This window comes from Galeopterus variegatus, unplaced genomic scaffold (assembly GCF_000696425.1).
Source record: "Galeopterus variegatus unplaced genomic scaffold, G_variegatus-3.0.2 Scaffold2165, whole genome shotgun sequence".
Taxonomy (NCBI): domain Eukaryota; kingdom Metazoa; phylum Chordata; class Mammalia; order Dermoptera; family Cynocephalidae; genus Galeopterus; species Galeopterus variegatus.
This window is the reverse complement of record NW_007728276.1, coordinates 139989-154085: the sequence shown is the minus strand read 5'-3', so window position 1 is coordinate 154085 and position 14097 is coordinate 139989. Positions and strand designations below refer to the sequence as shown.

Sequence of the window (14097 nt, the reverse complement as noted above, 5' to 3'; positions counted from 1 at the left end):
CAACCCTCGGTGTTGCTCCCGTGCCTCGCTCAGCCAGTGAGCGGGAACCGGTCTGTATGTGGGATCCGAACCCTCGGGCAGGAGCGCCGCCGTGCTTCCCAAGCGGCGCACTATCCAGTGCGCCACCGGGCCAGCCCACACCTCTCGCTCTTTCTCGCTCCATCTCTGAGCAGACAGCGGATGGAGTGTTCCCATGTCCTCCCACTCCAGGCCTGCCTCAGCCTGGGAGCGATGTGTGGGTGCCCACTGTCGCCTGCTGGCAGGAGCGGTGCCCAGGCTGGGTACCCCCGGAGCTGTTGGCACCTCAGCCACCTGGCACTGGGATGGGGGGTGACAGGCAGCCGATGGCTTGAAGAAGTGCTGCCAGCGGCTTGAGAATCCACGTCATCCCCATTTGGAATCCCCTTGTGAGCCTCCATCCGGCACCCTCCATCTGCCCAGGCCCGTGCTGCTCCTGTGGAGAGAGCTGGCTTCCCTTTGCCAAGAGAGATGACCGTCCAGGCTGGCCCAGGCCCTGCCTGCCCACCTGCCTGGGTCTCAGGGTGACAGTAGGGACCATCTGGTGCAGGCTGCGGGCTCCAGGCTGTCTGCCTTGGCCCCCCTCCCTGGTGGTTAGTAAGCACGTTTATCAGTGGAACCATGACATGCCCTCTGACATCAGCGTGGTGACTCACAGGGGATTTATGGGAGCTGAGGATCTCGGGACTGCGCCATGCCATCCTGGACAGAGGGGGTGGCACACACACGCATGCGGGGATGCACTGGATGCAGGAGCTCCACTGCAGTTTAAAGGAGGGTTTAGAAGACGAAGCACTGTGCTCTCCCTAGGGCCCAGGATTCCTGCTTCTCGAATTTCCTGCACAGTTACATGTGTGCCATTTCTGGTCACGCCAATTTTCTCCATCTTGTTTGTTAAACACAAACAGAGCCAGCCTCCTGACAGGTTACATCAAGTGTTTTTCTTAACAAATGCGTCACCAAAACCCCATGGTGACAAAAGTGCAGGTAGCCTCATGCAGGACCTAACCAGTAAGCTGGATTTTCCCACATAATCCTCTGGGAATTATTTGTACATGGTTGAATTATCTTTTAACGCCTTGAAACTCACGAAACAAGTGCTTAAGCCAGTGAGAGCCACACATGCCCTGCTTTTGGGACCCTTCCGTGTTGTTCTGCAGCACCCTAAATTTTAAAGTTGTTTAGGGGTTTTTAGGATCCCTGATTCCTCTGCTCGTCACCTTGGCCTCTTTGCCAGTCTTGAACCTGCCGGGCATGCCTTACCCAGGCAGGACCTTTGCACTCTCGAGCGCTCTGCCTGGGTGCCTTCTTCCAGCGTAATCACGTGGCTCGTTCCCGTGTACTCTTCTGCAACCCTGTCTTGAGAGTCACCGTCCAGCGCACATGGGCCTCACTTCTTCCTAGCCTCAGGTGTCCTTGTAACACAGACTCACAGCCGACAGGCAGCGCATGTCACTGTGCCTCTTCCCACAAGGATGCTCTGCTGCGTGAGGGCAGCGGTGTTGCTCCAGACACAGCCCCGGTGGGAGTGGCTGCATTGTCCTGTGAGAGGGGACAGATCAGGCCCCTTCCACAAAGCTGGCATTCAGTGATGATTTGTGAATCAATGGTATCAGTCCCCCAAACCCCTGCAAAAATTCACCCTAGGGACGCCCTCTGTGAGCAGAAGAATCAGGACTGTGTGACTTAAGCTCAGGGATGGGGCTCTCTGAACCCCGAAACCCTCAGTGGAGGTAGATACAGTACTGGGAAATAGAGCTCAGTGTCCCTGAGGGCCACCATCAAGGACACGGGTGGCTTTGCATCTGAAGTCACAGGTCTTTATGCCACTCCACCTCATGCAGGCTGATGTGGTATCCCTAGGGGCTCCCCACCCAGGGTGACTCTGCCCCCCAGGAGACACTGTGTGTGTTTAGGGACATTTGTGATTGTCATGACTAGGGAGGGAATTGTTACTGGCAGGGAATGGATGGAAGCCGGGGACACTGCTCAGCAACTGCAGTGCCCAGGATGGCCCCACCACAGAGAGCAATCTGGCCTTGGATGTCCACAGTGCCCAGGGGAAGACCTTGCGTGTCCCCAATATTGCTCAGGAAGGCCCAGTTAATTTCTTGAGGAAGGAAGGTAAGCATTTCAACTCTAAGATTTAGAATTATGTTTAGAAATCTTCAAAAGCCTAAAATTCATGTTGTTGATATTTCCGTGTATGTAAAATATTTGAATATTTGTTATCTTAAATACTTAATATGGGAGATAATCTGGTCTGTTAGAATACCAGGTAAGCCTGCTTAAAATAGCTCATTTACAAATGAGATCAACTTTTCAAAGGCCAGAATTTTCATTTGTAACTTTAATAAATTATACTTTAATTTTTAAAAAAATCAGAGTTCTCCCCAAATGATCCCTCCCATGTGCAAAACTTGCAGGAAAGGACATCAGAGCCCACGCCTGGAGGTTGGTTGTGAGTGCTGTGTTGGTTGGTCAGTGAATTCCCAGTGGTGCAGGGCAGATTGGAAGATCATATGTATATTTTACCCTTACAAGAGTAATTGAGTTGTCCTCAAGAGGGGACCAGTCAGGCCCCTTCTAGGCTCTGAGGTCCTGGTGATCTTGTACTCGGGCTTCTGGTGCTTTGGCCAGATGGCTGCTTCCGCTCCTGGCTAATTTGCCCTCTTGATTTTCAGCGCCAGGAAGAGGCAGGGTGAGCTCACAGTGGCCCAGGGCCGTGTGAAGGACCTGGAGTCGCTGTTCCACCGGAGTGAGGCGGAGCTGGCCGCTGCCCTCAGTGACAAGCGTGGCCTAGAGAATGACGTGGCAGAGCTGCGGACCCAGCTGGCCAAGGTAGGCCCTGGGCAGCTGCTGTGCCCTCGTGCTCCCAGTGTGGGATCAGGAAGCCTCACCAGTGTGGTACAGCGCGGGCTCGTGGGGTGTACAGGTGCTGTGGGCCATGTCGGCAGGGTGTGTGCCGCACATAGACTGTCACCTGGGCTTGTTGTCCTGTGTCTCCCAGGCAGAGGACGGTCACGCAGTGGCCAAAAAGCAGCTGGAGAAGGAGACGTTGATGCGCGTAGACCTGGAGAACCGCTGCCAGAGCCTGCAGGAGGAGCTCGACTTCCGGAAGAACGTGTTTGAGGAGGTGAGTTTGGGGGCCCGGCCCTCAGCCTGACCCAGGCCTGTGGGTGTCCTGGGGCTGCTGTGACAAAGGACTGCAAACCAGGCAGCTTAAAACAACGGAGATCTACCCTCTCAAGGTTCTGGAGGGCAGAAGTCCGAAGTCAAGCAGGCTGCAGGGGAGGGTCCTTCCTGCCTCTCCCAGCTCCTGGGGCTCCAGGTGTCCCTGGGCCTGTGGCCGCGTCCCTCCAGTCTCTGCCTCTGTCTTCATGTGGCTTCTTCCTCCTCTGTATGTCCCTGTCCTGTGTGTCTCTTATAAAGACATTTGTCACTGGATTTAGGGCCCACATGGATAATCCAGAATGATCTCATCTCAAGACCCTTTATTTATTTATTGTATTCGTCCGTTTTTGTTGCTTATAACAAAATACCTGAAACTGGGTGATTTATAAAGAAAATGAAATTTATTGCTCACAGTTTCTGAGGCTGGGAAGTCCAAAGTCCATCTGGTGGTGGTGACAGTGACCCAGGGGTCTCACATTGCAAGATGGTGGAAGCAGAGAGAACAGAGAGAGAGAGACAGACTCTCCTCTTCTTTTAAAGCCCTCAGATCCACGCTCCTGACCACCATTTTTAATCCATTTACTACCACACGGTCTTACAATCCAGTCACCTCTTCAAGGCTCCACCTTTCAATGACCATAATAGGATTTCCCACCCTCTTAACAGTCACAGTGGGGGCCAAGTTTCTAATACATAAAACTCAATGTGAGCTTCATAGAGTTTTTGGGGGACATAATCCAATACATGCACACATATCCACATGTGTACATACATACATTTATTAATCTATCTGTCTGTCTATAGTGGCTGGCCGATATGGGGATCTGAGCCCTTGACCTTGGTGTTACAGGTGGCACTCTAACCAAGCTAACCAGCCATGTACAAAGATCCTATTTCCAAATAAGTTCCCATTCACAGGTTCCAGGGTTCGGGACTGCGATGGATCTTTCTGTGGGCCACTGCTGAGCCCACCACAGGGCCTCCCTGTCAGGGGGAGGGGTGAGGCCCGTCTGCTTCCTTCCCTCCCCTCCCAGCCACCTTCTCCCACCCTGCGGCCTCCTAATCTCTGGGCCTGTGGCTCCTTGGGATGGTTGGGCATGACTGGGGTCCCCAGCAGGTCAGCTGGGATTTCTGTGACCTCTTGTCCTCTGGGATGGGGGGCCATGGTGTGGGGGACCTGGCTGCATGAGATCTTTCTGACCTCATCCATCACAGAGCCCATTGTGTTGTCATGGCTCAGAACATAACCCTTGGGCCAGGCTGTGCCAATTCATGCAGTCACCAGGGAGAGCTACTCGTCGGAAGGATGCCCATGCGGCTGAGGAGCAGGGCCCAGCGCTGGCCGGGCCCCGTGAGAGCACAGGCTGCCTCGGGAGCCTGGGAGGAGGCCACCGGGGGGTTGTGAGGGGGCCTGTGGGGGAGACCATGAAGAGACCCCTGAGGGCCACCGTGGGGCGCTCTTGGAGGGAGCTGCTGCAGGGGGCAGTGCAGAGGCCCGTGTGGGGCATGGGGGGCGCGAGTAGTCGCGAGGGGTGCCAGGAAGGTGGGTGTGCTGCTCACAGGGCTCAGCTGGGCTGGGCCACCAGCCTCACCAGTGCTTTATAGAGATGATTGGGTTCCTTTAGACACATTTCTGCTGTTTTTGTAAACCAGTCACACAGAGATAAGTGACGAGATTTCTGTGCTAGAGGAAGTTTTGTAGTGTGAGAGCTGGAAGTTTCCTTCCCATGTGCTGTGTGAGCTCAGGTGTAGTCTGCTCTCTGCCCTAGCGCTTGACTCCACATGCGTCTGGGACAGCTGCCGTTGTGGTACCTGTGCCTCGTGGCCTGGGGATCTTGTCACTGTCAGTGTTACGTCCTACCGCTGTACTGAGGACAGATCTGCTGCCCCCTGTATCTCAGGCCCTGGTCACCTGGGTGGGCTCTGCCAGCAACTCATTTTCTTAAGTAACAGATTTTATGATAAATAATTCCTGTACCATAAAGTTCACCCTTTTAAAACGTACGGTTCAGTGTCTTTAGGATCTTCACTGGCTTGTGCAATCGTCACCACTATCTAGTTCCACAACATTCTTATCAGCCTAAAAAGAAGTCCCGTCCGCATCAGGAGTCACTCCTCATCCCTTCCCCAAGCCACAAATCCACTGTCTCTGCGGATTGGCCTGTTCTGGACCTTTCATGTAAATGGAGTCACATACTATGCGGCCTTTTGTGTCTGGCATCTGTCACCAAGCGTGTACCAGGTCCATCCACGTGGTAGCGTGTGTTAGAGCCTTGTTCCTTTTCATGGCTGTGTAATATTCCACTGTGTGGATGGACATTTGGACTGTTTCCATTCTTTGGCAGTCGTGAATCATGCCACTGTGAACATTTGTGTATCAGTTGGTAATTTGTGACCAAGTAACCAAGGTGACTGCCCGGAGGATTATAATTAGGACATTTTAAGCCCTCCCTTGGGCCTTATGCTTGAGACCAGGACAGGAGCTGACGGTACAGCAGGGCTGGGGGTGGCTCCCTCCCGGGGTCTCCAGAGCCTGCCTGGTCAGCGAGGTCACCGTGACTCTGCCCCTAGGAGGTGCGGGAGACACGGCGGCGGCATGAGCGCCGCCTGGTGGAGGTGGACAGCAGCCGGCAGCAGGAGTATGACTTCAAGATGGCCCAGGCGCTGGAGGAGCTGCGCAGCCAGCACGACGAGCAAGTGCGGCTCTACCGGCTGGAGCTGGAGCAGACGTACCAGGCCAAGCTGGACAGCGCCCGGCTGAGCTCCGACCAGAACGACAAGGCCGCCAGCGCCGCGCGGGAGGAGCTGAAGGAGGCCCGCATGCGCCTCGAGGCCCTCAGCTACCAGCTCTCTGGCCTCCAGAAGCAGGTGACACACGAGGGCCCCGCCCCAGCCTGCCCTCAGCTGTGTGGGCTGGGACTCCTGCCTCCAGGTGGCAGCTGCAGCGGCGTCTGCTCCAGCCTGCCCAGCACCCCACTCTCCCGGCCCCTGCTGTCTGGGCCTGTGTGGGCTTCTCACGACCCCAGGGACTGCCCTGACCTGGCCACCTGCCTCCCCAGGCAAGTGCTGCCGAGGACCGGATCCGGGAACTGGAGGACACGATGGCGGGAGAGCGGGACAAGTTCCGGAAGCTGCTGGACGCCAAGGAGCAGGAGATGGTGGAGATGCGGGATGTAATGCAGCAGCAGTTGGCCGAGTACCAGGAGCTGCTGGACGTCAAGCTGGCCCTGGACATGGAGATCAGCGCCTACCGCAAGCTCCTGGAGGGCGAGGAGGAGAGGTGGGCACGGGGCAGGGGACAACGGGGGCAGGACGGGGTGCAGTGGCTGGGGCTCCAAGTGATCCTGCCGGCCCTGGGCCCCCTCCCCCCAGGCTGAAGTTGTCCCCCAGCCCGTCCTCACGCATCACCATCTCGCGGGCCACCTCGAGCAGCAGTGGTAGCAGCGTGTCAATAGCCACACGCTCGGGCCGCAGCAAGCGCAAGAGGCTGGAGGCCGAGGAGCCGGCGGGCAGCGGCTCGAGCGGGTTGGGCACGGGCAGCAGCGGCAGCAGCAGCAGCAGCTTCCACCTGGCACAGCAGGCCTCGGCCTCGGGCAGCGTCAGCATCGAGGAGATCGACCTGGATGGCAAGTTTGTGCGGCTGAAGAACAACTCAGACAAGGTGTGTGGCCACCATGCCCCCGGGCTGGGGAAGGCCCCATGGTCCTGGTAGGGCTGTGTGTCAGGCGGGGTCCTCCTTTTCCAGGATCAGTCTCTGGGAAACTGGAGGATCAAGAGGCAGATTGTGGAGGGGGACGAGATTGCCTACAAGTTCACGCCCAAGTACGTCCTGCGGGCTGGCCAGACGGTCACGGTAGGTGGCGGGTTGGGGAAAGGTGGGTGGGCGGGGCTGGAGACACAGGATGTGGCTGGGGGAGGTGGCACCCGGCTCTGACAACAGCTGCCTGCAGCCCTGGAGTACCTGTGTGACGGTGTCGCCCCATGGGGGCTCCCTGGACTCCTCAGGGATGTACCAGGGGTCTGTGTGACAGTCACAGGCACCGACCCAGGAGACCAACAGGCTTCACATCCCAGCTCGGCCCCTGTTTGCCAAGAGTCTTTGGCCACTGTGAACATGTCTTTTCCTCTGTATCCTGGGGACTCGATCCCTGAGCAAGCCTGAGTGGGGCTGGGAGGTTGAATGCTGCAGGGTAGGGGCCAGTTGCTAACTCCGTTCCCTGGACAAGAAGTGACATTGATGGGAGGCTGTTCTTGGGTCCCCAGGTATGGGCAGCTGGTGCAGGGGTGGCTCACAGCCCCCCCTCAACGCTCGTGTGGAAGAGCCAGAACAGCTGGGGCATGGGGGAGAGCTACCGCACCATCCTGGTCAATGCTGATGGAGAGGTGGGTGCCCGGGCTTGGGGGGTGGCAGCAAGGGGGCTGTGCATTCCCGTCACCCACCGCCTGGCCCGCCCAGCTTCTCCCTCCTCCAGCCCACCCTGCACCGCCAGCTGGGTGCTGGAGTCCTGGGGTGGAGCCTGGGGGCCCGTGGGAGGCTGCAGCCTGGCCATGCTCCTGATGCAAGCGTCTGGAGGGGTCAGGACTGCCCACACCCCAGGGTGTTGCGCATTGGTGGCACTTGTCTCACACAGGAAGTGGCCATGAGGGCCGTGAAGCAGTCCTCGGTGGTACGGGAGAACGGGGAGGAAGAGGAGGAGGAAGCTGAGTTTGGCGAGGAGGACCTTTTCCACCAGCAGGTAGAAAGTCCTGCGCCCACACGTGCACACGCACGGACATGCACACGCACACATGCTGTACTCGCCAGGTCCCCACGAGACGCCCTCCCGGCTCCCGTGGCTGCGGGGCCCTTGGCTCTGCTGATGCCCACAGGTCATGGCCACACAGACTGCCACTTGAGAACTGTCCTTGCCTCCAGGATCTTGCGTGTCGTGTGGGTTCTGTGACATCACAGACCTCAGTGTAGCTCAGTTCCCCCCAGAGGTAGGCTGTTGAAAAGCCGATCCCATCTCAGAGTGGTGCCACACAGTCCCCAGAACGCTCTGTGACCACACTTCCTCCAGTCTGAGATACCAGCCACTTAAACAGTCTTTCGTTTAGAGTCTGGGAATCACAGCCGTATGAACTGCACATGTTGTAAGATCCCTCTGATCTCTGCAACTTAAAAACATGACAACGTGTACCTCACAACAGGGATAACGTAAATATGGAAGGTTCTGGAAATAGGGACTGTTGTGGCTGCTGACCTTATCGGGAGCTGAGTTTCCTGTGGTGGCTTAGCCACTGGCCCAGTCCTGCCCCTTCCTTTCTGGGGTGGCAGGGGCAGCCAGTGTCCCCCAGGCTCCCCTAACCACTGCCGTCCTTCCTTCCTTCCAGGGGGACCCGAGGACCACCTCGAGAGGCTGCCGCCTGATGTGAACTCAACACTCTTCATTCTCACATCTTTCCTTACCCAGAGCCACTGGAAACTATTTTTATATCATTGGCTTTCTTTAGTCCTTGATACATTTCTAGAGAATTTTTAAGCAAACTGCCAGAACGTGGGGGCGGGTCTCTGTCGATCTTTCCTGTCGGTGGCTTTCCTCGGACCCTCCTTTGTCACTACTACACCACTGTCCGGGAGACTTTGGTTTTCCCTCCTATTTCACTATTTGGTTGAATTTGAGGCACAGAGCCAGGAACCTGAACCCTGGAGGCTGAAAGGGACTGGGGCTTGGAGCAGGAGGACGCTTCACCGCCTGTGTCCCTCCATCGCAGACCAGGGCCTGGAGGGACAGAGTGCGAAACTGCGTAGGAATTCAGTAGTTGTGGGGTGTGCTTTTAAAGCTTTTTAAAACCAAATTGAGAATTCAGGTTCCGGCCTGGTCCCCGGGGCAGGACTTACTCTGTGGCCTGGGCTTGGAGAGTGTGCCGTGATTCCCGTTCTGATGGCATGGGCGGCAGGCTGGGCGTCTCACCCTCCACTTCCTGGGCCTCGATTCTGAAGCTTTCCACAGTTCTGTTCCTAACCGTGCAGGCCCAACAGGACAGGAGAGGAAACCTGGGAAACTGGGACAAGCCCGTTCTATCTTGTCACCAAGGTGAATGGGAAGGGAACAAATGGAGGGGACACTTGATAACCATGAGTTTCAGAAGTTTTCTGTGTGTAACACAGCCAGTTCCTGACCCTGCAGTGGGAGAGATTTCGGGGTGGGCCACTAGCCTCGTCCCCATTTCCGGCTCTCAGTTCCTGGGGCTGAGTGTAGCGTAACCTCCCTGTTGCTGTCTCCTATATATATACAAGCATATATCGATATTGTAGCTTTTATGTAACTTTCTCGCTGAAATCATGTTTCTCAGACTGACATGCCAATGCCAATGACCCCTTATCTCGATGGCTCCGAATCCCAGTCGAGCTTCTGCTGGCCCGGCACCCCTTTCTGCAATAGCTCACCGTTTACACCCCTCCCACATAGATACACAGAAGTTATTTTTTTAATGGATATTTATTTTTTTACATTGGTCAGTACACAGATTGCCGGGACCCCCATTCAGCGGCTCGCACCAGGGCCGCAAGGACGAGCTGACCATTCTCTGAGAGGGTGGCATGGGGGCGAGGACCTGTCTCAAAGAGCTCTGAGCCTCCCAAACAGCAAACTTCCTTCAAAAAGCGCAGGTCCAGTCTTAAGATGCCACTTCTGAGCCACAGATGCGTGCCCTGCTGCTCCCTGCCCACAGGGCAGCTCCCACCCTCACGCTGCAGCGTGGCTTCCCTTGGGAATTATTTATGGCTGGGAGGGAATGAGAGGCCTGAGTCCCAGGCCAGGAAAGTGCCTGTGGCTGACAAAACGAAAACACTGCTTTGGCACCTAGGACCAACCAGCTGCCCCTTGCTTTTGGAAGTCTCCTTCCTGGTGACAGTTCCCTGCATCGTGTGTCACTCTTTCCTGTGTAAAGTGGATCTTACCAAAGCAGTTCCTCATGGAAGGCACAGACAGGCTACACTGCCATTCCCAGGTCTGGCTGGCCTGCCCTGGCGACTGCCCTGACATGTTTCCCTTGGCCAGACCTCTGAAGCCTCCTGCTCTCCCCTTCCCCATCTTCATAGCAGCAACCACAGGGTACTGGACCAGCAGCCTTGGTGCCAGTGAGGGCTCCAGAGGGTAGGTCCTGGTGGTCCCCAGACATGTCACTGGGCTCAGCCACATCCTATGTATTTTGGAAATCTGGAGGATCAAAGTTATTTGGGTCTATGGTTTACTCAAACTGCTTTCTAGGCCAGTCTCAGGGAATGGGAGAAGGCCCCCCCCGCCGGCAGGTTCAGGTGTCCTGAAGTATGTCCCCAGGCCCACAGGTCCCAGGTGCTTAGATAGGGGTTGCTCCTGGCAGAGGCTACTCACCTCCAAGCTGGTTCTAGTCTTTGCCCCAACCCAGTGTGGACTGGGTGGCCAGCTGGTGATTGGAGGTTGATGATAGTCATTGGTAATCAAATATTTGTGAACACAGTGGAATCCAATTTTTTAAAAAGTTGGCTGTGGCCTGGGAAACAATCTGCACTGGTCTGAAATAAGCTCAGCTGATGCCTCTTAGAACAAAGTGGAAATGATTCCTTTGTGCACACCCATGTCGTGTGACTCCAAGCGCAGTGTCCTTCCTAGAGGAGAGACATTCTCTGCCTGCCCCCGGTGACGGAGGCCCGTGCTGCTGGACCACTGGGTCAGGGCTGCAGGGGGCTCCCTGGGTTGACACTAAACCCCTTCCCACTGACCCCAGGAGCCAGCAGGAGGGGAGTCTGGGGCTAACCCAGAACCTGATCATGCACCAGTTTTCATGACAGTGATGGCTTTTAACTTGGGTTTGTTTTTAATCTACACTTAGCAGTTGTATTTATATTAAAAATCTGAGTCAGAACTGACATTCCTCGTGGACATGCCACTTTAGCTGTCCTCATGTCCCTACGTCAGGCGGAGTGCACAGCACAACTTGCAGATGGGACTGGGCTTCTACCACCCGGGCTGGTTTTTAGATGCATGCCAAACGTGTGGTTTTGTCTGTCCCCCAATAATTTGTAATATACATTTTATGACTGGAAACTTTTGTACAACACTCCAATAAACATTCTGGTTTTAAGTTCTGCCTCTGCGTTTATTACAGCGCCGTTTAGCGCAGACTGGGACTCTGTGCCCAATGAAGTGGGTGTTTAAGACCCGCCGCACCCCACCCACAGCGTTCCTGGCGGTGTATACAGGCCTCAGCCCCGAACGTCCCCGGGGGTGCATTTTATTTTTCTATTCCAGCCTCTGACGCGACTGTGCGACTTGGTCCTTCGTCACGTGACGGAGGCCTGTTGCTCCCGGCTGGCTCCGCCCGACTGCAGCGCGCGGTGTAGACGCGCCCGGTATCTCCTGCGCACGAGCACGGCTCACCCCAACCCTCTGCGACAAGTCGTGGGCAGAGCCTGAATGCGCAGTGACCGACCGACTCCGGAAACCGGTTCCCAACGGGGACGAGCGGCCCTCGCCTGCGCATGCGTGGAGGGCCCTCGCGCGGCCTCATGGGAGTTGTAGTCTGGCGCTCGGCCAGCCGGACTCCATTTCCCGTCGTGCCCTACGAGGCCTGGCTTCCGGCGCGGCTACGGGCGGTCTGCGTGCGGCTGACTTTGCGGAGCCATGGAGAGCGGCTTCGGCACAGATTTCGGGGCCTCCGGAGGCGGGAAGCTGGACCCAGGGCTCATCATGGAGCAGGTGAAGGTGCAGATTGCCGTGGCCAACGCGCAGGAGCTGCTGCAGGTACAGGGTGCGCCCGGGGAGGGGGCGAGGGCGCAGGGGTACCCCCGGGGGCCCGGCGTGGCGGCTGAGGCCTCGCGTGTCTCCACAGAGGATGACGGACAAGTGCTTCCGGAAGTGCATCGGGAAGCCAGGGGGCTCCCTGGACAATTCGGAGCAGGTGAGACCCGCGGGGGTCCGGGGCGGGGGTCGCGGGGCCTCGACCCGGGCGGGGCGGCTTCTGCTCGTGCGCGGGCTAACGGGGCGGAGGGGCGGCCGCGCGTGCGCATTGCGCAGCCCGGGCGGCCTCGTGTCGGGAGTCCCGGGGGCCCGGGCGGTGCTGGGGGTGCGGAGGCCCGAGCTGAGCCGCGCCCCCTGCCCACCCCCAGAAGTGCATCGCCATGTGCATGGACCGCTACATGGACGCCTGGAACACCGTGTCCCGCGCCTACAACTCGCGTCTGCAGCGGGAACGAGCCAACATGTGACCGAGAGGCGCGGCGCTGGCCACCCACGGTCACCCCCTCCCCGTTTCCATGCCCATAGACGTGCTTAGCGAGGCGGGGCCGGCACATGGCACAGTGCTGGGACAGGGGACTGTGCCCCCGACCATGAGTGTGGCTGGGGTCTGGGGGGACCCCGTGCAGCCCAGGGGCACCTGTTTCAGGCCTGGGAGTCGGTGGTCCCTCCCGTGGTGTGCGCCTCTCCCCGGGCAGATGAGCCTTATGGGGACGAAGCTTGTCGGGATGGGGGTGGGTAGACCTCCCTTGAGCTGTGACCTCGTGCGGGTGGACAAATAAACTGCTGGGGGAGGGGTCGAGAGCCCCGCGCATGTTCCCTCCAGGAGATTTGTGTAGGAGATGCCCGCCCAGCCTGGGCTCTGCCTCCCGGGGGTCCGTCTTTCCCTTGGTACCACTGGGCTGTGGGGTCATGGGGTGTGTGTTGTGCGACACAGAAGGGAGCCCAGAAAGTGCGGCTGGTGCCACTGCCCCAGCACCACCATCCGTCCAAACCCCTGGGCCCTGGGGGAGGGACCTGCAGGTGGCCGCAGCTGTGACATGGAAATCCCGAGCCAGCGAGTCGGGGACAAGGGGCTGTGTTTATTGACTGCACCCCGTTCCGTGCAGCACCCCGCCTGGCTCCCCTCCTCGGCTCTGGTGGTCTGCTGGTTCCTGCTGCCTTCGCATCTCCAGTCCAGGGCAGCCTCGCGGCCGTTACTCCTGGATGTTCTGCCCTATCCAGCCTCTCACGGCCGCCACGCGGGTATAGACGCCTGGGAAGTGGGGTCTGCCACAGCCGTAGCCCCAGCTGGTGACCCCAGTTAGCACCCACCGGCCAGAGGCCTCCCTGCAGGCCAGGGGTCCCCCAGCGTCGCCCTGAGGGGAGAGAAGAAAGGGCTCTCAGGAAAGGCCTGTACGTCCCCCACCGGAGTCCCTAAGGCCAAGGGAGAGCTGGCTGGCCTTAGGCCATTACAGGAGTGACGCCAGGTGAGTGACTTCCCCCGTGAGCCTCACTTTTATTGTCTGACAAATGTGTTCAGGGCTGGGATGACCTGTTCATGCCGTGGGCAGGCATTTATGGACACCCGCCACGTGGTCCCAGAGGAAGAGGGCCTCGCACTGCGGCCGCTGTTGGGCCTGCCCCCGTCGCTCGTGTCCACCGTCCAGGGGCCGGATACGGTGGGGCGGGAACTGGTTAGTGGTGGGTGCCCAATAAACAGTTCTCGAGTGAAAGACTGCACAGCCAGAGAGGTGCGCTACTTGGTACGGTTCGGGGAGTGCAGGGAAGTTTGCACCGGAGGGCGCCACCTGGCCGGCGGGCTTTGAGACGACGGGAGCCCCGCCCTTCTCCCTGGGTGGGAGGGACCCCGGCCCCGGGGGTCTCACCGAGCAGCTGTCCACGCCGCCGTGCGGGAAGCCGGCGCACAGCATGCGGCTGCTGATCTGCACCGGATAGAAGCGGCGGCACGTCTGCTCGCTGAGGACGCGCACGGCCGCCTTCTGCAGCTGCCGCGACATCGAGCCTGCGGGCGGGCGACACGGGCCGGGTGGGGCGGGGACCCCCGCCTGACGACGCCGCCCCTCCCTCCCACACTCTCGCGGCCCGGCGCGCCCACCCCCCCCGCGCACCCACCCCCACCCCGCCGCGCCGCACCCCGCGCCGG

At 58.4% G+C, this 14097-nt stretch overlaps 3 protein-coding genes across 3 annotated transcripts in view; 2 read left to right on the top strand and 1 right to left on the bottom strand.

Annotated features, from left to right (window-relative positions):
• The window catches only part of LMNB2 (lamin B2), a 27784-nt gene extending 16486 nt beyond the window's left edge, over window positions 1-11298 (top strand). Inside the window, 11 exon segments of the mRNA XM_008580816.1 lie at window positions 2703-2859; window positions 3029-3154; window positions 5764-6060; window positions 6252-6472; window positions 6565-6697; window positions 6700-6795; window positions 6797-6853; window positions 6938-7045; window positions 7456-7575; window positions 7824-7928; window positions 8566-11298. Of these exon segments, the coding sequence (XP_008579038.1) occupies window positions 2703-2859; window positions 3029-3154; window positions 5764-6060; window positions 6252-6472; window positions 6565-6697; window positions 6700-6795; window positions 6797-6853; window positions 6938-7045; window positions 7456-7575; window positions 7824-7928; window positions 8566-8607 (1462 nt within the window). The 3' untranslated portion in view covers window positions 8608-11298.
• Window positions 11299-11791: 493 nt separating this feature from the next.
• TIMM13 (translocase of inner mitochondrial membrane 13 homolog (yeast)) lies at window positions 11792-12792 on the top strand. The gene is made up of 3 exons (XM_008580815.1): window positions 11792-11957; window positions 12046-12114; window positions 12323-12792. The coding sequence occupies exons 1-3, from the start codon at window positions 11838-11840 to the stop codon at window positions 12419-12421; spliced, it is 288 nt and encodes a 95-aa protein (XP_008579037.1). The 5' UTR covers window positions 11792-11837; the 3' UTR covers window positions 12422-12792.
• A 221-nt stretch (window positions 12793-13013) lies between these two features.
• TMPRSS9 (transmembrane protease, serine 9) overlaps window positions 13014-14097 on the bottom strand; it is a 33544-nt gene continuing 32460 nt past the window's right edge. The window contains exons 17-18 of the mRNA XM_008580819.1: window positions 13820-14018; window positions 13014-13309 (exon numbers count right to left, since the gene is read on the bottom strand). Coding sequence (XP_008579041.1) covers window positions 13148-13309; window positions 13820-14018 — 361 coding nt within the window. The 3' untranslated portion in view covers window positions 13014-13147. The remainder of the gene's footprint in view (window positions 13310-13819; window positions 14019-14097) is intronic.